At 44.5% G+C, this 26,664-nt stretch overlaps 1 protein-coding gene across 2 annotated transcripts in view; it reads right to left on the bottom strand.

The window, feature by feature from the left end:
• Positions 1 to 244: 244 nt before the first annotated feature.
• The window catches only part of LOC117349552 (NXPE family member 3-like), a 246,342-nt gene continuing 219,922 nt past the window's right edge, over positions 245 to 26,664 (bottom strand). The window contains exons 4-5 of one of the 2 annotated variants that reach the window (XM_033923110.1): positions 16,137 to 16,349; positions 245 to 871 (exon numbers count right to left, since the gene is read on the bottom strand). In XM_033923110.1, coding sequence (XP_033779001.1) covers positions 336 to 871; positions 16,137 to 16,349 — 749 coding nt within the window. In that variant the 3' untranslated portion in view covers positions 245 to 335. The remainder of the gene's footprint in view (positions 872 to 16,136; positions 16,350 to 26,664) is intronic. The other variant, XM_033923111.1, reaches the window with a different exon arrangement.

Below are 26,664 nucleotides of genomic sequence, written 5' to 3'. Positions count from 1 at the left end.
ATGATTAAAATATGCTGCAGATTGAGTAGAATTAATAAAGTTAAGGGTTAGTGATTAACAGCTCTAGAGATCAGTTGTTGTGGACTAAGATTGTATATGTCAGTTACCTAAATACTTCAGGAACAGATGGACTGGAGTGAGCTTAGACAGAGATTTCAGTAGTTGGAACCTAAGAACAGTACCAGGCAGAGCTTTGGATTCTTGCCCATAAATATCTAAGAAGAAGAAGAAAAAAAAAACCCCAACAAATTTTTAGATTGTATCAGGTTGGGCAGACTGGATGGACCACTCGGGTCTTTATTTTCCATCATCTACTATGTTACTATGCACCTGAATTAACGGGGACAGATAAGAGACAGAAGAATGTCTATTTCATTCTGAATAATTATTCTAGCAGGGTGGAGGTCTTCAGGCACGTAATGACATGATGTCATCTGCCATGTGTCAATGATGGCCACTTGGATCCCCGAGAACATCCTTCTTAAGATGATGTCCAACTGCAGGGACTGCCATTCATTGAAATCTAAGCCCTTGAACCCCGTGTTGGCCGACTTGATGATAACAGTGGTCTGAGGGCTCCTTTGCAAGAGATCTACCACCGCCCTACGGATAATCTGTACCCGCCGGATGTACATGTCCACAGGCAAGTGGGCGAAATGAGCCCAGATGGTGAAAACGATCACCATTTGAGGTCCCCCTCCGATCCCATCAATGTCATTTGCCATGTAGTGAACGTCTGCCACTAAAGGTTTGCCATATGTCCTCAACGGTCTTCCATGTACTCTCCACTGAACTAGGTAGTTGTTTTCTGGGTCTATGGCCAGTAAAGGTCCTATCAGAGGTGGTACATGTAAATCAATCCTCTTTAGAGCTGTAAAAGAAAAATTACCCAGTATTACTGTCAATAGCAGTGTTACAACAAGGTTATATGTAGGATGAGGCCTGACAATGGGTCAAAGGTTAATTCTGAGACTCATTCATGCAAGCTGCACATATAAAAAGAAGTTTGTTTTGGAAAAACAGGAGCAGAAAACATTCTGCCCAATATTCAAAATGATTTAAGCAGGTAGGAGAAGCTCTTCCCTGCTTAAATCGCTTGAGGCCGCCCAACCACTAATGTTCAGCAGCTTTTCATTGGATTGTCTCACTGAGTATCAGTTTTGACCAACCATGTCCAAAGTGGACAGGTCAGAGGCAGTATAGGGGGCAAAGTTAAGGAGGAACCAGCAGTTACAACACCTACATAGCTAACCGGACAAATTTAGCCCAGCTCATACACAGTCCTAAATTCATCTGGCCTGCACCCACATAATATTTGGGTCCCAACTTAACTGTGTTGATCTCTCACCCTTCTGAAGCACACATCCTTCGGATTCTCCTCCCACCTTCCTCCCCAAAGCACATCACTTGTCTGATCCTCCTGCTTCCCTCTAACTCCCCCAAAAGCACATCACCCAAATATCCTCCTTCCTCCCTCACTACCCCCTCAGATGACTCAAGATCTGCACCTTCAAGCCCCTCTCAATACTATAACCCATCCCATCCAACTCCATTCAGCCTAGGCCCACTCTCGGACCTACCTAAAGTCCCTGGTTGTCCAGTGGGGGCTATGGGAGCAGGAATGAACCCCACAAGTCAGTACTTGTGATAAATTGTGATATTTCTAAAGAAACAGTTTGGGGTATACACTCCTAAAAGCTTTTACACTCTGCACAGAATTTTGATCATGTAACCTCTCTTTTTAAACAGGTACCTTGGCTCCCTCTATCAGCATCTGTGTTAAGTTATAAGTTAAGTTATACAGTATAGTTGAGGGCGGCCACACAAAACTCAAAGTCCTAGATTTCAAACGTACAGACTTTAGTAAAATGGGAGCGTATCTGAAGAAAGAGCTGTTAGGATGGGAGGACATAAGGGAAGTGGAAAAACTGTGGTCTAAGCTTATAGGAGCAATAAAAATGGCTACTGACCTTTATGTGAGGAAAATAATTAAAAACAAGAGAAATGGTTCTATAAACTTGTGGCAGAGAAAATAAAGGCATAAGGGCTGGCGTTCGTGAAATATAAAAATTCCCAAGAAGAGGAATACAGAAAGGACTACCGGGTGAAACTGAATGAAGCCAAGAGAGAGATACGTCTGGTGAAAGCGCAAGCGGAAGAGCAAATGGCTAGGAATGTAATAAAAGGAGACAAAAAATTTTTCAGATATATTAGTGTATGGAAAAAGATGAAAAACGGAATTGCGAAACTAAAAGATGATATGCCTCGATATGTGGAGAGTGATGAGGAAAAAGGAAACATGTTAAAAAAATATTCTGTTCTGTGTTCACGGAAGAATATCCTGGAGAATGACCAAGATTGGAAAAGTTATACACAAGAATGGAGTAGATACCGTGTCGTTCAAGGAAGAAAGTGTTTATGAACAACTTGAAAAATTGAAGGTGGACAAAGTGATGGGAACAGATGGGATACATTCCAGAATATTGAGTGAGATCAGAGAGGTTCTGGCGGGTCCTATTTATTCACCAAATCTTTGGAAATGGGAGTGATTCCTGGAGATTAGAGAAGAGCGGATGTGGTCCCTATTCACATAAGTGGTTGTAGAGATGAAACAGGAAACTACAAGCTTCACTTCGGTTATTAGAAAAGTAATGGATATTTTTCTTAACATTGATTGTTTTGTTGTTGGATTATATCATACACACATCTTAGTATTTTATAATACAGGGTGGGCCAAATGTAGGTATACAGTACATATTCATTATTTGTTTTTATTTGGGGATCATGAATAACATTTATGTGAAGATTTATTATCATTCAGTACTGTACTATACCTATTCAATACCTGTACAATAAAAAGAAATAATGAATAAATACTGTATTCCTACTTTTGGCCCACCCTGTATATTCCCACATTGTGTACCTAAAGTTAAGCACCGGCTTATTTAATGACCAAAACATTTATTGGGATATATTAACTGCCTTTTTCATGAAGAAATTCATTTAACAGTACGGTAATCAGGTACTCTTAAGTATTTTCCCTATCTATCCTGGAAGACTAACAATTTAATTGTGGTACCTGGGGCAATAGAGGGGTAAAATCTAACCACCCCACTTTTATTTTTGTTTTTCTTTTCTTTATATTTTGTTTATCCAATCTTCTGTTTATTGGGTTATGTTGACTTTGTTCTGCGGCCTCCATTCTTGTTCTTACATCACTGAATTAAGTCACTGATCACTCCAATTTGACTGTTGGTACAGGTTCAACTGTTAAAGTGCCTCCTACCTGCTAAGTATTTCCATCATTTGGGATTTTGAAGACCTCAATCATCCCCTTGAACATCTTTTTTCCAAGATGAGAGAGAGCCCCAACCTGCTGTTCAGCTGATTCCTGGTGTCAAGGGAGGTGGCTTGATGAGACGTCTGATGTGTTGGCAGTGATCGGTCCGCTGAGAGTAGTGAGACACTTCCCATAGGAGGAGGAGGTGGCCTGTAGAAATTTTGGCAGCAGATCGAGTGAGAGGTGCAGCCGAGGTGGCGCAACGCTACGTATCGGCCTGCGGGGGTGTCCGATGTGCTGGCAAGGACCTGCGAGGTTGGTGGTGGCGGTTGTCCGGTTGGTGATGGAAATACGCCTTCATATATGATTCATTCCAGCGATGGGCCGATTTCATTGCGGCTGTCAGCTGTTCAAGCGGACAAACTGTCACTACGGAATTGATTCCTGAATCCTTTCTCTCCTTTGGCTTGTCAACTATGCAGTCTGCTTATATTAATATCTGACTGGAATTTATTAATTCAATTTAATTTAAATACAGTACTTAATATTTAATCTTTTTTATTATTTATCATTTTATCCTTGTTTTTATTCTTGTTGTATTGTATATATCTTGTCTTTATCTCTATTTTTTATCTTTCCTATCTGAATATGTTCTGTGGAGTTCCTTTCAATATTGAATTGTTTCATTGTAAACCGCTTAGGTCAGTAAAATGGGGGAGCGGTATATCAAATGTTCAATAAACATAAACATAACTACTAGAACACACAATCACTTACAAATGTCCATCTCTAAAATCCATAACTCCACTCCTTTGTGTGGTCCCCCAACCTCCTGCAAATACATACTATCAAAGATACATATGTATGTACAGAAAAGCAATTTTCAATTGGAAGAATCTGGATCGAGTCAGTTATGACGCCTGGTGGAATACCACTTGCTTGACAGTTAAATACGAGAAAATAGCTGCGGAAAGATTAGGCTTGATGCATAAGTTCAGCAAGCTATGGGGTCCTCTATTGCAATACGCTGATTCACCATTTAGCTCTTCAACTTAGCCCTTGTAATTCATGCTAAATTTATATTAACACGCCCTTTGACTATACTTGATGTTACCCATCGACATTTATAATTCCCTTATATCTCATTTACTCAATGTTTTTGGTGCATTATAGTGGTAGGTGTTTATCATAAGAATGGTTACAGACTTAACATCATAGTTTAAGTATAAGATATCCTGATCTGTTATTTCTCCCTTTTACTTTTCCCCCTTCCTGGAGCTACTAATCTTTTGTATTATCGATCCCAGGTTATGGGGCATTGCTTTATGGATCTGTTATGTATCGCTTTATGTACTGATGCAATGTTTTGATGTTGAATATCAGTATTATTTTCTGTTCTATTGTAAAACCTTAATAAAAATTTATTGAACTTAAAAAAAAAAAAGATACATATGTATGTACAGAAAAGCAATTTTCAATGAGTCTCTAGAGTTTGGAGTGGTAGCAGAGGACTGGAGAAGGGCGGATGTGGTCCCTCTCCACAAAAGTGGAAGTAAGGAAGAAGTAGGGAATTACAGGCTGGTAAGTCTGACTTCTGTGGTAAGCAAATTAATGAAAAAGAGAATGGTCAAGTTTCTGGAATCCTCTGGATTACAGGACCAGAGGCAACATGGTTTCACTAGAGGTAGACCTTGTCAGACAAATCTGATCAATTTCTTTGACTGGGTGACCAGAGAATTGGATAGAGGGTGTGTGCTAGATGTGAAGTATTTAGATTTTAGCAAAGCCTTTGACAGTGTTCTGTCACAGTGGAACTGAAGGCACTTCAAGTAGTGGAGGAGGAAGATAGAGATGCAGAGAACATCGAGACAGAGAACACCATGGAGGAAGAAGTCCGATAGCTGGAGAAGTTCACAGAGGAGGTGTACAGGGAGGCCGTGGAAAATCACCATCAACAGTGGAACTGCCAAGACTCACCTGCAGAGAGTGTGGACCACCTGATAGACGATCACCACGAAGGAATAAGTTACACAGCAGTGAGAACGAAGGACATGGACCTGCAGCTGGAGAATCAAGAGAAGATATAGCAATCGTCGTAGGAGACTCTATCATCTGACAAGTAGACAGCCACATAGCGGGAGGAAGACTGGATTGGATGTTGATCTGCCTACCAGCCAAGGTAGAAAACATAGTGAGTCACAATGACAGGATCATTGAAAGTGTGGAAGAAGAAGATACGGCGGTGGTGATACATGTGAGGACGAACAACGTGAGCAACAGGAACTATAACAGAGAAGTACTGAAGGACCAATTCTGGATGTTGGGAAGGAAGCTGAAGACCAGAACTGAGAGGATATCATTCTCAGAGATCCTGCCGGTACCCAGGGCAGAAGAGAAGAGGCAAATGGAGCTGCAAGCAGTCAATGTGTGGATGCCGCACTGGTGTGAGGAAGAAGGATTCCACTTCATGCGCAACTGGATGACATTCTGGGGGAAGATCAAGCTATTCAGAAAAGATGGACTCCACCTCAGCAGAGACAGAACGAGGCTACTTGCAAGCAACATCAAGAGGGGGAAAGCCGACAGTCAATCGAGAGAGAGAGTCGATGGTTCGGGAACCGGTATACCTGGAGGATACCGTGCAGGAAGATAGAGGGAAAACTCACCGGATCACAGGCAAGACAGACCAAAAGGGACACAAGAAGGAAGGAAATGCGAGAAAGGAACAGGCCGCAAACTCAAGTGTATGTACACGAACGCAAGGAGCCTTAGAAATAAGATGGGTGAATTAGAAGCTGTGGCACAAAAAGATAACGTTGACATCATCGGCATCACAGAAACATTGTGGACTGAGGAAAACGTCTGGGACACTGTGCTACCGGGATACAAACTATACTGCAGAGACAGAGTGGCTCAAAAAGGTGGGGGCATTACCATATACATCAAAGAGGGAATTGAATCTACTGGGGAGAATACGCCACAACCGACAGATAAGTTGGTCTCTATGGGTAAAGATTCCAGGAATAAATGGACTAGAAATGAAGATCGGCATCTACTACTGACCCCAGGGCAGTCCGATGAAATTGACAGAGAAATGACGGATGAAATTAAACGAAACTGCAAGGGAAGCAACGCAGTTATCATGGGTGACTTCAACTATCCAGGGATAGACTGGAACCTAGGCACCTCCGGCTGCACTAGGGAGGCCAAGTTCCTGGATGTTGTAGACGATTGCTTCCTGTAACAACTTGTCAAGGAAAATACAAGAGGAAATTCAATTCTGGACTTAATTCTAAATGGACTGCGAGGACCTGCACAAGGTGTAGAAGTAGAAGGGATGCTGGGAAACAGCGATCACAATATGATCCACTTCGATCTAGACACAAAGGCGAAACATCGGTCCAGAACGACGGCCACAGCACTGAACTTCCGAAAAGGGAATTACGAAGAGATGAGACGCATGGTGGAGAAGAAGATTAAGAAGAGGATAAGCACTGTAAAAACGCTAGAGCAAGCTTGGTCCCTTTTTAAGGACATGGTCACCGAGGCGTAAAATCTATATATACCGTGTAGTAACAAGGGATCCAAGAGGAAAAAGAACAAGGAACCGGCGTGGCTCACTGTAGCGGTGAAGGAAGCGATCAGTGACAAGAAAACCTCGTTTAAGGAATGGAAAAGGTCAAAAATGGGCAAAAACTGGAATAAGCACAAACAACATCAACGCAGGTGTCATAAGGTGCTAAAAGGGGCCTAAAGAGACTACGAGGAAAAAATAGCCAAGGAGGCAAAAAACTTCAAGCCGTTCTTTCAATATATAAAGGGGAAACGACCCGCAAAGGAAGCGGTGGGACCATTGGATGACCGTGGAATGAAGGGAGTGCTAATGAAATACAAAGCAATCGCCAACAAACTGAACAAATTTTTTGTGTCTGTATTTACCGCAGAGGATATACACAGCATACCAGAACCCATCAGGTTATATGCTGGAAACGAAGATGGGAAACTGACAGGGTTGACGGTCAGTCTAGAAGAGGTATGCAGGCAGATTGATAGGCTTAAGAGTGATAAATCCCCGGGATCGGATGGCATCCATCCGAGGGTCATCAAGGAACTGAAAGGGACTATAGCTGAACTGCTTCAACTAGTAGCTAACCTGTCGATCAAATCGGGAAAAATTCCTGAGGACTGGAAGGTGGCGAATGTTACGCCGATCTTCAAAAAAGGTTTGAGGGAGGACCCGGGAAACTACAGACCGGTGAGTCTGACCTCAGTACCGGGAAAGATGGTAGAGGCGCTGATAAAGGACCACATCATTGATCACTTTTACGGACACGGGCTGATGAGGACCAGCCAGCACGGTTTCAGCAAAGGCAGATCTTGTTTGACGAACTTGCTGCACTTCTTCGAGGGAGTAAACAGGCAGATAGACAAGAGCAAAGTGGTTGACATTGTATATCTGGATTTTCAGAAGGTGTTCGACAAGGTTCCACGTGACTGACTACTTTGGTAAATTGCAAGCCATGGAATTGAGGGTGAAATACTCACGTGGGTTAAAAACTGGCAAAGATGGCGTCTTGAGCAGGATGCTGAGAGGAGCACTCCCCTCTCGCAGGAGAAATTTTCCTTTTCAACCTTTTTTTTAAAAAAACGGCTTTTTCCATGCCTAAGAGAAGAGGGAAACCGAGGGGTATCCCTCCACTTACCTCGGGCTCCTCGATGCCGAGGCAGACTGTAATTACAGCGTTTACAGTTCCTCCTTCCATATTGGGCGTTTCTGCTGCTGTGGAGTGGGAACTCCACAGCTTGGACAGCGAGATGTCTCTCTCGTTGAGCCCACGAGGACCGCATACCCCTCCCAAACTTGGAGAAACGTCAGCGCAGCAGAACTGGCAAGAGGGCTCCCCCGGTGTGTGGGGGGAGGCTCGTTCTCTACCCGAGGTGAACCCGGAAGTGAAAGCAGCCACGCTAACTCCGATGTTGGAGACGCAGCGTTCAGGGGGAGAGGAGCCGTTGGTAGCCAGCGGTGGTGAGGTTGCAGGAGCCCAGAGTTCTTCTCTTGGTGCAGAAGCCATACTAAAACCAAAGTCGGCTGATATCTCCCTCCTTGGACCGTTGGTGAGACCACAGGCTGTTACCCTGGATTCCATTTGGTCTGCAATTGAGAACCTTCACCTGGTATGCACTAACTTTGTTTCTATAACTCAAAATTCTACTTCCAGGATAAGTTCTTTAGAGACTATTACCCAGCAACACCAAGTGGACTTAAAAATTTAGACAAAGTGACAACTGAGACTAAGAATTTAATTACTAAACAAACAACAGATAAAATTATGATTTTAAGGAAGATTGAAAACCTGGAAAACCAGCAGAAAAGTTTGAATTTGAATATTCTCAATTTTCCGGTTGCCAAGTTCATGCCACCTCAAGAACTGTTTAAGAACTTTATGTTGAATGTTTTAAATATACCAGAAGCAAGTCTTCCCCCGATACAAAAAATTTATTATTTAAAACAAGTGCAGAAAGAAAAAGCTTTAGTGGATGAAAATGTTCAATTAGATGTTTCTGCTATTCTGCAGTCCTCTGGTATTGAAATTCAGGGAAGGGCAACACTGTTGGTCTCGTTGGTATTTCTTCAAGATAAAGAGATGTTGCTGAAATTATATTTCAATTTAAAGCTGATTACCTATTTGGGGGAAAGGGTATATATATTTCCTGATGTTTCGAGGTGGAAAGAATTTTTTTCTTATAGATCAAAGGTGATTGCTTTGGGGGCAGGTTTCAGTTGAGATTTCCTTGTAAATGTTTTGTCTCCTATCAGGGGAGTAAATATATTTTCTTTGAACCTGCCCAATTAGGCTTTTTCCTTGAAAGTAAAGGAATCTTTATACAGTCCGAATGATACAGGTTATTTATGCGGTATTTAATTTTTTGGATAGGATAATATCTAGCTGCTCTATTTTTAATATTTTCATTTTCTTTTGTATATGTCCCCTTTCCCGAGGGGCTTTATTTCATCTTGTCTCCTCTCTTCAGGTTGTGGACTGTATTAGATGACTTATTATGGATGTTTAATCTTTAGTTCTTAGTTTGTGTTATGACTAAGAGAGTATTATATTTCTGTATTTGCCTTTAAACATCTTTGTATATAGGATGTATTAAAATGATAAATAAATAATTAAAAAAAAACTGGCTGGAGCATAGGAAACAATACTCAGACTGGAAGAGCGTCACCAGTGGGGTGCCACAGGGCTCGGTGCTTGGACCCGTGCTCTTCAACATCTTTATAAATGATCTGAACATAGGTGTGGGGAGTAAATCCTGGAACAGAAGAGAGGCAATTTGTGATTGAGGGGTGAGGCGAATAGATCTACTTGTGGTGTCCCCCAGCGAGCAAACACCTGACGCAGAATCGAGGCATGAAGCGACCATTCGTGTGGCTGGAGAAGATGACTCAGCCTGTCCGCAAGGCAGTTGTGCTCTCCCTGCATGTAGACCGCTCGAAGGAAGATATTGTGACGTATCGCCCACTCCCAGAGTTGAAGAGCCTCCTGGCAAAGAGACAGGGAACCCGTACCCCCCTGTTTGTTTACATAATACATCGCCACCTGGTTGTCCGTGCGCACCAGGACCATCTGATCCCGAAGCACATGCCGAAATGCGACCAGCGCATTGTAAATGGCCCGAAGTTCCAGCAAATTGATGTGGCAGCGACGGTCGGCGCTTGACCAAAGATCCTGGGTTCGGAGGCCGTCGAGGTGAGCCCCCCAGGCATACGCGGAGGAGTCCTTTGTCCGGACCTTCCGCGGCGGGGGGCGTGAGAAAGAGAAAACCTCTCAAAAGATTTGAAGAGAGTGTCCACCAACGGAGCGAACGCCTCAAGGAGGGAGTCACTGCAATGCGTTGCTAGGCGGGATCCCGGTCCTGCCTCCACTGGGACGGCAGAATCCACTGAGGTATTCGGAGGTGAAGTCTGGCAAAAGGAGTCACAAGAACGGTGGAGGCCATGTGTCCCAACAGTATCATCATCTGCTTGGCGGAGGCCGTGGACTGAAGGGAGACCTGCCGGTAGAGGTGGATGAGGGCGGCCTGCCGAGGTTGAAGCAGAAACGAGCGGAGGCGAACCATGTCCAGCACCGCCCCAATGAACTGCAGAGATTGAGAGAGACACAACTGGGACTTAGGAAAGTTGACCTCGAAGCCCAGGCGCTGAAGGAAGATAATAGTCCATTGGGTCGCTGAGATAACCCCCCTCCGCGACGGTGCTTTGATAAGCCAATCGTCGAAGACCCTGGGACCACAGGGCTGCCACCACCATCACGAGGCATTTGGTAAAAACTCAGGGGGACGAAGCGAGCCCGAATGGAAGGACCCGATACTGCAGGTGAAGGTCCCCCACCTGAAAGCAAACGAATCTGTGAAAGGCCAGGTGGATCAGGATGTAAGTATAGGCCTCCTTCAGGTCCAGGGAACAAAGCCAGTCCCCCTCGTCCAGCAGGGGGTACAATGTGGAAAGTGAGAGCATACGGAACTTCTCCTTGACCAGGAACTTGTTCAGCTCTCGGAGGTCTAGGATAGAGCACAGATCGAGGACGGAGGGGGCGGCCCGCTCCAACCCAGACAGTCAAAAGGACGGTGCAGGCTTAGCTGCCGCAGGGACCTGAGGCTTTTGAGGGGCCCGCTGCTGCTGCTGACGCGAAGGAGGCGGTCCCGAAAACACCAGCGTTGATTTCTGGGGATAGCGCCGGGGAGGCAACTTGTAGGACTTGGGAGGAGTGGACTTCGTCTTGGGTCGGACCAAGGAGGCAAAGGAGCGCTCATGCTCAGAGAAGCGTTTAGTAGCCTCCTCGATAGTCATCAAAGAGTTCGTTGCCCAAGCAAGGGAGATTTGCCAGCCGATCCTGCAAATTCAAGTCCATATCAACTATGCGGAGCCAAGCCAGGCGGTGCATGGCTACTGCAAAGGCGGAGACCCTGGAGGAGAGTTCAAAGGCATCATATGTCGCCTGAAACATATAAAGCCGAATCTGCGACAGCATATCCAGGAGCCGGCAAAACTCTGCCTGGCGATAAGAACATAAGAACATAAGCAATGCCTCCGCTGGGTCAGACCTGAGGTCCATCATGCCCAGCAGTCCGCTCACGCGGCGGCCCAACAGGTCCAGGAACTGTGCAGTAAACCTCTATCTATACCCTTCTATCCCCTTTTTCAGCAGGAAATTGTCCAATCCTTTCTTAAACCCAAGTACTGTACTCTGCCCTATAACGTCCTCTGGAAGTGCATTCCAGGTGTCCACCACACGTTGGGTAAAGAAGAACTTCCTAGCATTAGTTTTGAATCTGTCCCCTTTCAACTTTTCCGAATGTCCTCTTGTTTTTTTATTTTCTGAAAGTTTGAAGAATCTGTCCCTCTCTACTCTCTCTATGCCCGTCATGATCTTATAAGTCTCTATCATATCCCCTCTAAGTCTCCACTTCTCCAGGGAAAAGAGACCCAGTTTCTCCAATCTCTCAGCGTATGAGAGGTTTTCCATCCCTTTTATCAAACGTGTCGCTCTCCTCTGAGCCCTCTCGAGTAACGCCATATCCTTCTTAAGGTACAGCGACCAATACTGGACGCAATATTCCAGATGCGGGCGCACCATCGCCCGATACAATGGCAGGATAACTTCTTTCGTCCTTGTTGTAATACCCTTCTTGATTATGCCTAGCATTCTATTTGCTTTCTTAGCGGCTGCTGCGCACTATGCCGTCGGCTTCATTGTCATGTCCACCATTACCCCCAAGTCCCTTTCTTGGCTACTCTCATTCAATAATATCCCTCCCATCGTATAGTTGTACCTCGGGTTTCCGCTTCCCACATGCAATACTTTACATTTCTCAACGTTGAACTTCATCTGCCATCTCGCCGCCCATTCCCCCAGTTTGTTCAAGTCCCTTTGCAATTCTTCGCATTCCTCTTTAGTCCCAGCTCCACTAAATAGTTTTGTATCGTCCGCAAATTTTATTATCTCACACTTCATGCCTGTTTCTAGATGGACCGGCAAATCATCCAGGAAGGAGGGCAGAGTCTTAATGCACTTTTTAAGATAGGAAGTGAACATAAAATTGTAGTTCAGGACCCTGTTCACCATAATCGAGTTCTGATATAGGCGCCTGCCAAACTTACATTACATTAGGGACTTCTATTCCGCCTATAGCTTGCAGTTCAAGGCGGATTACAAAAGAGCTAACTGGACATTTCCAGTGAAGTTACAACAGTTTTTTTTTTTTTTTGGTTACAGCCGCGTAGACACGGGAAGGATTAGACTTCTTTAGAGTAGATTCCACCACCAGAGACTGGTGGGAGAGTTGAGCCTTTTCAAACCCCTTACAGGGGACGGTCCGGTACCGGGATTCCATTTTGGACGGAATGGCCGGGATAGCATAAGGAGTCTCCAAATTCCGGAAGAAAGTCTGCTGTAAAACCGGATTCAAAGGGAGACGAAGGGATTCCTTCGGCGGATAAGGAAGCTCCATCTCCTCCAAATATTCCTGGGTGTGCCTGGAATCAGATTGGAGGTCCAATTGCAGCGCCTTGCCCCTGTCCACCACAAACCTGGTGAAGGAGGAGGGCCTTCCAGGGGGGAAGCCAAGCGAGACTTCGGGGCAGCCGAAAACGAGGGGAAAGCCTCCCTCGAATACTGCGCCGGCACATCAGTGTCCACAAGCACGAACGTCGAGGAGGCCCCACTAAAAGAACGAGGGGGAATCGATGACAGCTTGCGTTTAGCAAACTGGGCAGGTGAGGACCCGGGAGTCCAAGGGACAGAGATCCGAAGAGCCCGCCCCAGTGAGCCCAGGGAAGAAGAAACCCGCCGACATGGAAGGGAGGTGAGGGTCCTCGATCTCGGTGCTCCACGGTAAGGGGACCATGACGGCACAGAAGAGCGGAGGAGCATGAGGTCTGATGGCAGAACGGACCCCGTAGTGCGAGGGCCCGGTGATCTGCCCCGCTTCAGGGAAGAATCCCGGGGCCGCTTCGCAGACCACTGCCTCGAGTGAGAGAGACGCCTCAACCGGTGCTTCACATGAGGACGGACGGCGGGAGAAGTACGCCTCAAGGGAACAGGCGAGAAATCACTCGAGGATAGACGTCGAGACCGATGAAGCTTGCCTCGAGGGCCCTCGGCGCGACGCTCAGGCTGGTCCACAACGGGCGAGGTCGAGGCCAGGGCAAGCTGGGTCAAAGCCGAGGAGATCTGCGTAGTTAGAATAGCCTTTAGCATATCCTCGAACATTGGCATCGAGACCAAGGGATTCGGACATACGGACATGCACTCCAACGAGGGCGACCTCGAGGTAGAGTATTCCCGTAAAGTGGAGGCATGTTTGGGAGGAGGTCTTGTCGAGGCCGGCAGGACTAAACTCACTGCCTGGGAGGCCAGAGACTCAGAGGATGGCTTCTTCGGTAGGTGATCTGAACCTGAAGGAGGAAGAGGAGACTTACCCAAGGTCGAGGTCTTCGAAGCCGAAGCCCCCGAGTGCTTCAAAGTCGAGGGGGACTTTCTCGGGACCGAGGTCTTCGAGGCCGACGTCGTGACCGAGGCCGAGACCGGGGTCGAGGTGGGACCCACTTCCATGGCGAAGAGGTCCAGAATCTTGGCCCAACGTCGATGGAGAGCCCGAGGTTGAAGGGTGGCACATCGAGAGCAAGAGTCCATAGGGTGATCAACCCCCAGGCAAAGGATAAGCCAACGGTGTGGGTCTGTGATGGAAATAACCCGACCGGGACATAGGGCAGAAAGAACAAGCCGCGACCACGCGAGACTGAGCGGCCACCGAAGAACTGGGAGTCCCCGGTTGCAGGTCGACGGAGGAAAAAATGAATATTTTTTTTTTTTTTTAATGGTTTGGAAAGGACATGAAAACAAGAAACGCAGCGCATGACTTCTGACTGGAAAAACAAAGAAACAAAGCCGTGGTGCAAGAAAGGCACTTAGGATTGCAGAGAAGAGAGACAGGGTTTTCTGGCTCCACGGAAAACTAAGAACTGAAGACCACGTTGAGGAGAATATTCCTGTGTGTGTGAGTGCAGAAGCATGCATTTGTGTGTTTGTGTTTTCTTCACATTTCACTATAACCAATATAATCAAACTGAATGCAGAGTCAGTGATGCGTGAAGATTTCGGATAGGTGCTACATCAAAAGTCTTTATAATCTGATGGGATAGAAGCTGTGGCATAGTGAGGGTGAGAGGTGCCCGGGGGCGGCTTGCGCACATCCTGCCCTCTTCTCTGCCCTACCCCCATCCGCTCCTTCCCCGCTCAATCCTGCTGCATACGCCTTTTCCCCTGTATTTCTTTTATGTTCCAGGCACGAGCAGCACCCAATCTTCCTCAAACGTCACTTCCTAGGCGCGTGTCCAGGAAGTGATGTCAGAGTAAGAGCCGGCACTGGCACGAGCAGCAGGTTGTGGTTGCTGCTCATGCCCGGAACGTTAAAGAGGTATGGGGGAAGGGGAGGGGTACTTACATGCTGTAATGGGGGGGATAGGAGTGGGGAGGGTGGAGAGGAGGACAGGAGCTGGCACCCCATCAAGATGATGCCTGGGGTAGACCACCCCTCCTTACTATGCCATTGAATAGAAGGAACACATCCTGACCTTTGTACAGTCGACTCCACCTAAGTGCACGTCGGTTAAGCGCACGCTTCGGTTATCCGTACCCGACCACCATGGTCCCGTTTTTTTTCCATTAAAGTCAATGGACGTAAACTCCGGATATTTGCAATTCTGATAAGCACACAATCCGCTTATGTGCACTGATGTTGTAGGTCCAACCTTTATTTTTTTATGTAACGTTCATTCCAGTTAAAAGCAATCACAAAGATGAGCCGCGTGTTTCAGAACAGCAGTCTAGATCTGGCCATGTGTTCGAACATTCGGAACTGCACCGTGGCGTTGCGTGGACAAAAATCATTGTCTTTGGCTGAATGTGTCCACCATACTGATGTCAGATGTCGCTTAGGCGTTGTTATTACAGTACTTGTACATAAATTTGGAAGGGCCTGTCCCCTAAGAGTGGTGTACTCCAAGTCCTTCTGCCGTTGCTCACGTAGGGTCTCCCAATTAAAGCGATAGAGACCTCTACACCGCTTTCAAACGTAGCGAAGCTGTTGGCTTCAAGGTGCCTGCCTGTTGAATATGAAAGCAACAAAACCCAATTTCTGGTCACTCGTCCTAAGATATGTAATGGCTGTGATCAATGCAAGCATGGAATTCTGTCCCTGAGCTGCTGATCCCGCGAGAAAAATGACGGTGCTCACATGGTACAGCAATTAAGCACCTGCTCCGTTTAAGTGCACGTGGCAAACGGTCCGAAGGGCTTGCACTTAAGTGAAGTCGTCTGTATTTCATTTACTTTGCAAAGTAGATGAGTATATAAATTATGTGGTGTCTAACTAGGAAACTGAACAGAGACTCATAGAAAATTCACTCACAAGTATGACTTTTAGGAACTCGTTTTTCCATCTAGACCAGTGGCCTCAAACTCAAACCCTTTGCAGGGCCACATTTTGGATTTGGAGGGCCTCAGAAAAAATAGTTAATGTCTTATTTTAAAAAATGACAGTTTTGCATGAGGTAAAACTCTTTATACTTTATAAATCTTTCCTTATGGCTAAGTCATAATAATAATATTGTAATTTATAGACATATGATCAAGAAACTGTTTTATTTTACTTTTGTGATTATGATAAACATACCGAGGGCCTGGCGGGCCGCATGTGGCCCCTAGGCCGTGGGTTTGAGACCACTGATCTAGACACACAGGAGGTCTGTATTATTACTGAGAGAAGTGATATGCAATCAGTAGCTTACAGGGAACAAATCCATCAAGGTACAGCCACCACTGCCGCAGGGTCGAATCTCCAAACATATACACCACTTTCCCTCTAAGGCACTTGGTGACGTTGGGTGGCGTGGGGAACTTCTTGGTGGAGCAGACCCGGGATGTCCACTTGTCGTCATAATAGAATCCAGAAGGATTTGGGATCAGCAGCCCCGGTGTGCAAAGGGGTAGCAGCGGCTCACCTGAGAATTGCAAAACTCAATTTAAAAACTTCAGGTGATCATTTTTAGTAACACCCACCCCCATCCCCCCCCCCCACACACACACTGCATACACAGTTACTAAGATATATGAGGGGACAATGAAAAGTTCTGAGCCCAACCATGAAGAGAATAATGTGGAGACATGAAACTTGTAAGTTATCCCACACTTTCCGTTTCAGTGAGGCAAATGCATCTAGCAAATGGGCACAAGTATAGGGAAACCAGGCCCTTGTGACATCACCAATGAGGCTGGCTCTTAGGCATTGGTGGAATGAGGCATTATGACATCACAATACAAGGGGCCCAACCAAGAAGAGAATGATGTGCAGCCATGAAACTTATAAGTTATTCCACACTTTTCATTTCAATGATATGAAACGAAAGGACAAGTGTCATGAAAAGTGTGGAATAACTTGTAAGTTTCATGGCTCCACATCATTCTCTTCTACACCACTCAGTGTTGTTTATAGAATCTGGCCATTAGAGCGTAAATGGCGTAAAAATCAATCTGAAGAATTGTGCCAAAATGTAAACAACATAGTACATTCTATTACAGTGAAATTTTGAGATGTAAATGAGAGTACCGTATATTAATAAGAAGTTAGAGGAAGTTGGAAATAATCCTCATCGTTTGTTCAAAGTTGTTTATATCTTAGCCAGTACTTCTAAGAATAAATTGATTACTTTAGGAGACACTTTGACAGCCTCTGGCTTCTTATATTATTTTGGAGTTAAGGTCACTTCCCGGTGCAGTGATTGGAGCTACAGCCTCAGCACCCTGGGGTTGTGGGTTCAAACCCCGTGCTGCTCCTTATGACTCTGGGCAAGTCACTCAGTCTTCCATAGCCCCAGCTAGTTAGATAGATAGTGAGCCCACCGGGACAGATAGGGAAAATGCTTGAGTACCTGATTATAAAACTACTTAGATAACCTTGCTAGGCGATATATATAAACAACCTAAAACATCAAATGGAAGTTTGTTCCACAGAAACAGAAGAAAGGTTAGTTTTCAAGAAGCTCTGGACAATCATGAAACCTAGGACAGTTTTAAACCAGTGTCTATTCAGGAAGTGGAACAGATAGTTGGATCGATTAATTCTTCAGACATACAATTAGATATTATCTCTATTCATCTTCTTTTGTCCATTAGGAGGGTAATGACTCCATTTATGACTCCAGTTCGTTTACAGAAATTAGATAGTTCAAAGTCTAATAGATGCTGGCACTGTCATCTTGAAGCTGGGACTATGGATCATTTATTATACTATTGTCCCTTGATTCTTAAATTTTGGAGGTCCGTATGGGATCAAGTGAACAACATATTGGAAAATCCAGTGGCATTAACATATGACACCATTTTATTTGGCACATTGATGAAAGCTAAAAGCCAAATATCTAATCAAAATAACAAACTTCTATTTATAATGACAGGGGTTGCCATACAGCTCATTTTAAGGAATTGGAAGAATTGGGATCGATTAAGTTATAATTTTTGGTGGGAATAGCTTTGTTACATCTTAAAAATGCAACATTTCATGGCTATACAGCAAGGGCATTACAGAAAGTTTATGGATGTTTGGGAGCCATTGGTGAAATTTTGTAAGGAAGAATAATTGATTTTATTTTATAGGCTTGTAAACATACACATCCAGGGTGGGTTGGGGGAGGGGAAGGGAGTTGCATTGGAACTTGATTCAGGGTATATATGGATAGTTTCTTGTGGGTTTTATTTTATTTGAGTATTGGGTGGGAGAGTGGGGAAAAATGTAATTGTATGTTAATGTCTGAAAGTTTATTGTGCTTGTATTGCGATATTTTATGTATATGAATTACTTGTTGCACAATTGTAGTTTCAAAATCTAATAAAATCAGGCTATAGGAGTCATCATAATACGGAGTCACAGTTAGACAGATAAAATTTTGAGTAAAGCAGAAAAAGTGACAAAAGATCTCAATGTCAAATTGAAATGCTAAGGTAAAGAAGCTACTTATTCTCTTCATTAATAAACTTTCATCATATAGAAGAAATACAATACACTGTGCTCATGCGTGCTTATAAAAAAACTGGAAACATTACCCAACATCTCCTTTATTTGGAGCAGAAGTTCATATTCCGGTGGCATACCTTGGCCCCCGCAGGATTAAACAATGATATTGAATGGTTTCAATTATAATTTTACATCATGACGTAAAAAACGTGGCCTGCTGGGAAATGCTCTTCGTCAGTAGCGTGTTTGTGTGCAGCATGGAGTGTAAGTCGTAGAAAGAGTGTATGTCTTGAGTATTTCAAAATGTTTAGTTCATTGAGAAGGTAAGCTGTGTGGTTCAGTGTTGATTTGAGTCATCTTGCAATTTTAGTACCCCTCCTGAAGAAGCCAGCGGGTGAAACCTAGGTTGGGAGGTCGGTAATGAGAATAACGGAGGAGCCCGGAGCAGTTACGTTTACCATCCACACCATTCAAAGTTAAGTTGTTGTTTAATTTATGACTTTATTTTATTTAAGTTTGATTTGAAGTTATTTAGTCTTTGTCTGGTGGAGGAGACTGTGAACAACCATGATGGTCTTCTTTAACAGCTGCTCCGTGATATTTTTCACCGGACCTAAGCTGTGGGTCTGAGTGTTCACTTAACCACATCAGCTGTGTGTTTAAATTTGTGTTTGAAGTGAAGAAGAAAGGTGATTAGTAAAAGAGTTATTTATATCATCACCTTGGATAAATAAATTCCCTTGCTGTTTTTGAATATATTATAGAATCCAACACACAGGGGATAAGAACATAAGAATAACCGTACTGGGTCGGACCAATGGTCCATCAAGCCCAGTAACCCATTCTCACAGTGGCCAATCCAGGTCACTAGCACCTGGCCAAAACCCAAGGAGTATCAATATTTCATGCTACTGATCCAGGGCAAGCAGTGGCTTCCCCCATGTCTTTTTCAATAACAGACTAGAGACTTTTCCTCCAGGAACTTGTCCAAACTTTTCTTAAAACCAGCTACGCTATCCACTCTTACCACAACCTCTGGCAATGCATTCCAGAGCATAACTATTCTCTGTGTGAAAAAATTTTCCTCCTATTGGTTTTAAAAGTATTTCCCTGTAGCTTCATCAAGTGTCCCCTAGTCTTTGTAATTTTGGACGGATTGAAAAATCGATCCACTTATACCTGCACTACTCCACTCGGGATTTTATATACTTCAATCATATCTACTTAATGATGAAATGTATCACCAAGGACAACGTGATACAATATAACAGACAATAACAGTCCTCAATGGTTGTCAACTCAAATACAATATAGCATGTTCTTAAGTGCTCAGAAAAAAGGTTTTTGAGAGACCAGACTTAGAGCAAAGCTCCAACAGCAGAAAATCTCTAATTTTTCAATTACTGCACATAACAAGTTTTCTGAAGCAGCTGGATGCAAAACGTGTCAAGACCCGCTAAAGTTTTGCTTTGCTCCAGGACAGATAAGTTTGGTTTTTTCTCTAAAATCATTTACGACAGATTTAATAAAAAAAAATGTACCAAAAACCTATCTAATAAAAAGTCATGTTATATGCAGTGATTGAAAAAAAAGGGATGTATTTCACGTATCAGCAAAGGTGGAAAGAAGAGGAAACGAGAGCTGGCGTGGTTAAAAGGTGAAATGAAAGAGGCTATTAGAGGCAAAAAAACATCCTTTAAAGAATAGGAAAAGGATCTGAATGAAAAAAGTGAGAAGAAACAGAAACACTGGCAAGTTAGATGCAAAGCACTGATAAAGACAGCTAAAAAAGAACATGAAAATAAACTTGCAAAAGAGGCAAAAACTCATAGCAATTATTTTAGGTACATCAGAAGCAGAAAACCAGTGAGGGAATCTGTAGGACCGTTGGATGATCAAGGAGCAAAAGGAGCACTCAGGGAGGACAAGGCCATACCGGAAAGACTGAATGCATTCTTTGCTTTGGTTTTTATGGAAGAAGATGTAAGAGATCTACCTGAACCAGAAATGGTTTTCAAGGGTGATGATGCGGAGGAACTGAAAGAAATCTCAATGAATCTGGAAGATATACTAAGCCAAATCGACAAGTTGAAAAGTAATAAATCGCCAGGACCGGATGGTATAAATCCCAGGGTACTAAAAGAACTCAAACATGAAATTGCTAAATTGTTGTTAGTGATCTGTAACCTGTCATTAAAATCGTCTGTAGTACCTGAAAATTAGAGGGTGGCCAATGTTACGCCCACTTTTAAAAAGTGCTCCAGGGAAGATCCGGGAAATTACAGACTGGTAAGCATCATTTCAGTGCCGGGCAAAATGGTAGAAACAATTATAAAAAATAAAATTGTGGAACACGTAGACAAACATGATTTAATGAGATGGAGTCAGCATGGGTTCAGCCGAAGGAGATCTTACCTCACCAATTTGCTTGACTTCTTTGAAGGTGTGAATAAACATGTGGATAAAGGTGAGCCAGTGTATCTAGATTTTCAGAAAGCTTTTGATAAAGTTCCTCACGAGAGGCTCCTGAGAAAATTAAAGTGTCATGGGATAGGTGGCAAAGTTCAGTTGTGGATTAGGAATTGATTATCAGATAGAAAACAGAGGGTAGGGTTGTTCATTTTTCTCAATGGAGGAGAGTAAACAGTGGAGTGCCACAGGGGTCTGTACTTGGATCGGTGCTATTTAACTTATTTATAAATGATCTTAATGATCTGGAAATTGGAACAACGAGTGAGGTGATTAAATTTGCAGATGACACTAAACTGTTCAAAGTTAAAGCGCATGCGGATTGTGAAAAATTGCAGGCGGACCTTAGGAAATTGGAAGACTTGGCATCCAAATGGCAGACGAAATTTAATGTGGACAAATGCAAAGTGATGCACATTGGGAAGAATAACCTGAATCACAGTTACAAGATGCTAGGGTCCACCTTGGGGAATAGCGCTCAAGAAAAGGATCTGGGTGTCTTCGTAAACAATACGATGAAACCTTTTGCGACGGCCAAAAAAGAAAATAGAATGTTAGGAATTATTAAAAAAGGGATGGTTAACAAGAATAAGAATGTTATAATGCCCCTGTATCGCTCCATGGTGCGACCTCATTTGGAGTATTGCATTCAATTCTGGTCTCCTTATCTCAAGAAAGATATAGTGGCACTAGAAAAGGTTCAAAGAAGAGCGACCAAGATGGTACAGGGGATGGAACTCCTTTTGTATGAGGAAAGATTAAAGTGGTTAGGGCTCTTTAGCTTGGAAAAGAGACAGCTAAGGGGAGATATGATTGAAGTCTACAAAATCCTGAGTGGAGTATAATGGGTACAAGTGGATCGATTTTTTACTCTGTCAAAGATTACATAGATTATGGGACAGTCGAAGTTACAGAGAAATACTTTTAAAACCAATAGGAGGAAATTTTTTTTCACATAGGTAATAGTTAAGCTCTGGAACGCATTGCCAGAGGATGTGGTAAGAGCAGATAGCATAGCTAGTTTTAAAAAAGGTTTGGACAAGTTCCTGGAGGAAAAGTCTATAGCCTGTTATTGATAAACATAAGAACATAAGAAGTTGCCTCCGCTGAGGCAGACCAGAGGTCCATCTTGCCCAGCGGTCCGCTCCCGCGGCGGCCCATCAGGCCTAATTTCCTGAACAGTGTCCCTGTCTAATTTTGTAACTGCTTCTAATCCTCTAATCCTATCCCTATAACCTACCTCTACTCCTATCTGTGCCCCTCAATCCCTTTGTCTTCCAGGTACCTATCCAAACCTTCTTTGAAGCCTTGTAGCGTGCTCCTGCTTACCACTTCCTCCGGTAGCGCGTTCCATGTATCCACCACCCTCTGGGTGAAAAATTACTTCCTGGTGTTTGTTCTAAACCTTCCCCCTTTCAATTTCTCTGAGTGCCCCCTTGTGCTTGTGGTTCCCCATAATTTGAAAAATCTGTCCCTGTCTACTCTTTCTATGCCCTTCATGATCTTGAAGGTTTCTATCATGTCTCCTCTAAGTCTCAGCTTTTCCAGGGAGAAAAGCCCCATGGGGGAAGCCACTGCTTGCCCTGGATCGGTAGCATGGAATATTGATACTCCTTGGGTTTTGGTCAGGTGCTAGTGACCTGGATTGGCCACCATAAGAATGGACTACTGGGCTTGATGGACCATTGGTCTGACCCAGTAAGGCTATTCTTATGTTCTTTCTAGTGTTTTGTGTAGTGCATTTATTGCTGTGGGGGTTGGTTGGTCAAAGGGAAGGAGGAATGTGATGTCGTCTGTATAGCTGTATGATGTTATGTTTAGTTGGCCTATGCAGGTGCCTAGATTGAAGAGTGTTGGAGATAGTGGGGATCCTCGGGGCACACCGCAGGGTGTAACAAATCCAGTGCCCGCCCAGGCTTTGTCCCAGGATTTAGTAATAGGAAGTGAAAACCCCTGTGCAGGAGAGCTGACCAGGTTAGCACTGACCTCCCTTGCACTAGTGAAGATGAACCAGAGAAAGACTGCCATATAGAACACAGACAAGCTGTAATACAGTATTCTAAGCCTGTTTGCATTCCTGCCAAAACATTGGAATCTAAAAGACTGTATGTACCTTTAAGGCAGGGACACAGCAGGAAGCTAAGATTAGAGTATTCACAGCTACAGAGAGAGCTTTTTCCCTTCCCCCTCTCCAGGTTGGGGAGGTGTGGCTTAGATCAAGTTAAAGTGAGATGAGTGAGAGCCACAGGGGAGGAAGTGCAAAGAGAGCTGCAGGGAGAGGCTCAGAGGAAGCAGTGCTTGGCTCTCCAGCTGAACTCTGATTAGGAGAGAGAATGGGAAATGTACACTTCAGAGGTGCCTTCCACTACAGCTGAGAGGCAGCTTGAAGGTTTTGAAGCAATGGATACTGTAAGTCGTTTGTTCCAGAATTGAGAATGGAAGCCATGGACACAAGCTAAGGGGCCTAAGGTGCCTCAGCCAATCAGGGACTCCTTAGATATTCGCTAAGGAAGTCCCTGATTGGCTGTGGCGCCTCAGGCTTTTTCCAAGAGAGGAGCCCGAGGCGCCTGGCTCTTAGTGCCTGCCCTTGCCGTCTCTTTGCCATGCTCAGCTCTCTACTCAAAGTGCTGTTGCCTCCCATCCTTTCTTTGCTCTCCCCCCAGACGATGGCAGAGTTCTTCCCCGACAAGATTCACAAGATCCACCTTGAATTCTCAACAATGTTGCCTCTGCCGCCCCTTCTGACTGTCCGCTCTGTCGACCTCCCTTCGACAACCCTTACAACCCTTTCTTCCTTTTCTGAAGTTACGGAAGAGGAAACTGCTCGCCTTCTTTCCTCCTCCAAACCTACCACCTGTTCCTCTGATCTGAGTCCTACCTGCCTGCCTGCCCACTATAATCCCTCCCATCTGTTACATCCTCAACCTTTCGCTCTCCACTGCTATGGTTCCTGATGTCTTCAAACATGCTGTAGTTACGCCCCTCCTTAAATAGCTCTCGCTAGACCCTACATCCCCCTTCAACTATCGCCCTATCTCCCTCCTCCCCTTCCTATCCAAACTACTTGAGCGTGCTGTTCACCGCCATTGCCTGGACTTCCTTTCTTCTCATAATACTCTTGACCCGCTTCAATCGGGCTTTCGCCTCTCCACTCTATAGAAACTGCCCTTGCTAAAGTCTCTAATGACCTGTTCCTAGCCAAATCCAATGGACTCTACTCTATCCTCATTCTTCCCGATCTGTCTGCTGCCTTTGACACTCTTGATCACCGCCTCCTTCTAGACACGTTGTCCTCGCTGGGATTCAAGGGTTCTGCTCTCTCTTGGCTTTCTTCCTATCTCTTTAGTCGTACCTTCAACATATGTTACGGTGGATCCTCCTCCGCCGCCATCCCGCTGTCTATTGGCATACCCCAAGGCTCTGTCTTGGGCCCTCTCCTCTTTTCCCTATATACGTGCTCTCTTGGTACACTGATATCCTCTCATGGTTTTCAATATCATCTCTATGTTGAAGACTCCCAGATATACCTCTCCATGCCAGATATCTCCGCGGGAGTTTAGGCCCAAATTTCAGCCTGCCTGTCCGACATTACCGCTTCGATGTCTCGCCATCTCACACTGAATATGGCTAAAACTAAACTTCTTATCTTTCCGCCTATACCCGCCTCCCCCATCTCGCCATTCTCTATTTCTGCAGATGATGCTATCCTCCTCCCTGTCTCATTGGCTCGCAATCTTGGAGTGATCTTTGACTCCTCTCTCACCTTCTCTGCTCAGATCCAACAGACTGCCAAATCCTGTCGCTTCCTCCTCTGTAATATTACCAAAATCCATCCTTCTTTCTGAACACACTACCAAAACCCTTGTCCACACTGTTGTCATCTCACGCTTAGACTACCGCAAAGTACTTATCTCTGGCCTCCCATGCACCTGTCTCTCGCCTCTTCAATCCCTTCAAAATGCTGCTGTGCGACTCATATTCCATGAGAGCTGCTATTCTCACATTACCCCTTTCCTCAAGTCACTTCATTGGCTCCCCATCCATTTCCGAAAACAGTTTAAACTCCTCTTGCTGACTTACAAGTGCATTCGCTCTGAAGCCCCCCGATATCTCTCCTTGCTTATCTCCCCCTATAATCCCTCTCCCGCCTCCCCCCCCCCATGATCTCCACTCATCGGGCAAGCCCCTCTTATCTGTACCCTACTCTTCCACTGCCAACTCCAGACTCCGTCCCTTCTTTTTTGCGGCGCCGTATGCCTGGAACAGGCTGCCTGAATCAATACGTCGTGCTCTGTCCCTGGCAGTGTTCAAATCCAAGCTAAAGGCCCACTTTTTTGAAACTGCTTTCAACTCTTAATTCCTACTCACTGCTATCAGATACCTATACCCACTATAATCTCCCCAACCCTGCTGCTGTCAGATACCTATATCCATTATCATCTCTCCAACTCTGAAATGTCCTGCCTAAATGAGATTGTAAGCTCTTCTATGCAAGGACTGTCTATTGTGTGTTAGAATGTACAGCGCTGCATACGCCTTTCAGTGCTACAGAAATAATAAATAGTAGTAGTAGAGCCCTCCTGCTCCGTTAAAGGTACGGGAGGGGGGTAATGCACCGGCAATGGGGAGAGGGTGTCCGGTGGGTGGGAGGGAGTCGGCTTCCTTTCTGCCATTTGTTTTTTGGTTGGTAGGTGGGGGAGAGGGAGTCGGGAGGCATTGGAGCAGGATGGATTGAGCACCCCTCCTGCTCCATTAAAGGTACAGGGAAATGGGTAGGGAGGGGAACGGGAACGGGGAGGGGGAATCCCTTGGGTGGCAGGAGGGAGTCGGCACCCCTTCTGCCATAGGCAGCGGCGGGCATCAGATGGTAGCGGGCAGCGGCGCGGGTTAAAATCAAGGGTTGGCAATGCGGTTTTTGCAGAATATATTTTGCCAACCCATGGTTTTAAAGAGCAGAAGAGGGCAGGAGAGTCGGTAAGGAAGTGAAGTGACTGGGAGCTGGATGTTTTGTCTAGTATGCTTATGTTCAAGGTGTTTTTGGCTATGATAGCTAGACCTCCTCCTCGTTTTTTGTGTCTGCAGACCACCTGTATTTTGTAGCCCAATAACCAATTCCTAATTCACAACAGAACATTGTTTCCTATCCCATGACTCTTTAGAATTTTCAGGAGTCTCTCATAAGTAACGTGACCATTTATTTTTTTTCATCAAAACGGGACATCTATTAATATTCAGTCCTGCCCCCAATCCCACCCTAGCCCCACCCCAATCCCTCCCTAGTCCCGCCCCCAATCCCTCCCTAGCCTCGCCCCCAATTTTTTCCATTCATTTTTCATGTACACACAATATCTTATTTCATAATGGTAACCATAAAATTTTTTTTAAAACCACATAGCACCCTATACGCAGAGAAAATGTTAATTATTTATATTTGGGGGGTTTTCAACGATGTCACCTCAGTAATTATAGAAAAATAGACAAATATAGTGCAAAATATAGACAGCAGATATAAATTCTCAAAACTGACACATTTTTATCACTAAATTGAAAATAAAATCATTTTTCCTACCTTTGCTTTCTAGTGTTTCATGATTGTGAGTTTTTGTAATTAAGTAATATTATTTGTCTATGTAATAATTACCCCAAGTTTTTATTTATTCATTATTGTTTGTATATCGCCTAGAATGTAGAATAGGCGATTGATCAAATTGCATAATAAACTTGATAAACTTGTGATTTCATGAGTCTCTGGTTGCGTTTCCTTCTGACTGTGCATCCTATCTTTCATTTCTTTCTGCACTCAGGCCCAACAATTGTCTCTTTCTATTCCCTCCCTC

Source organism: Geotrypetes seraphini, chromosome 16 (assembly GCF_902459505.1).
Source record: "Geotrypetes seraphini chromosome 16, aGeoSer1.1, whole genome shotgun sequence".
Classification (NCBI taxonomy): Eukaryota; Metazoa; Chordata; class Amphibia; order Gymnophiona; family Dermophiidae; genus Geotrypetes; species Geotrypetes seraphini.
This window is presented reverse-complemented; position numbering and strand designations above follow the sequence as displayed.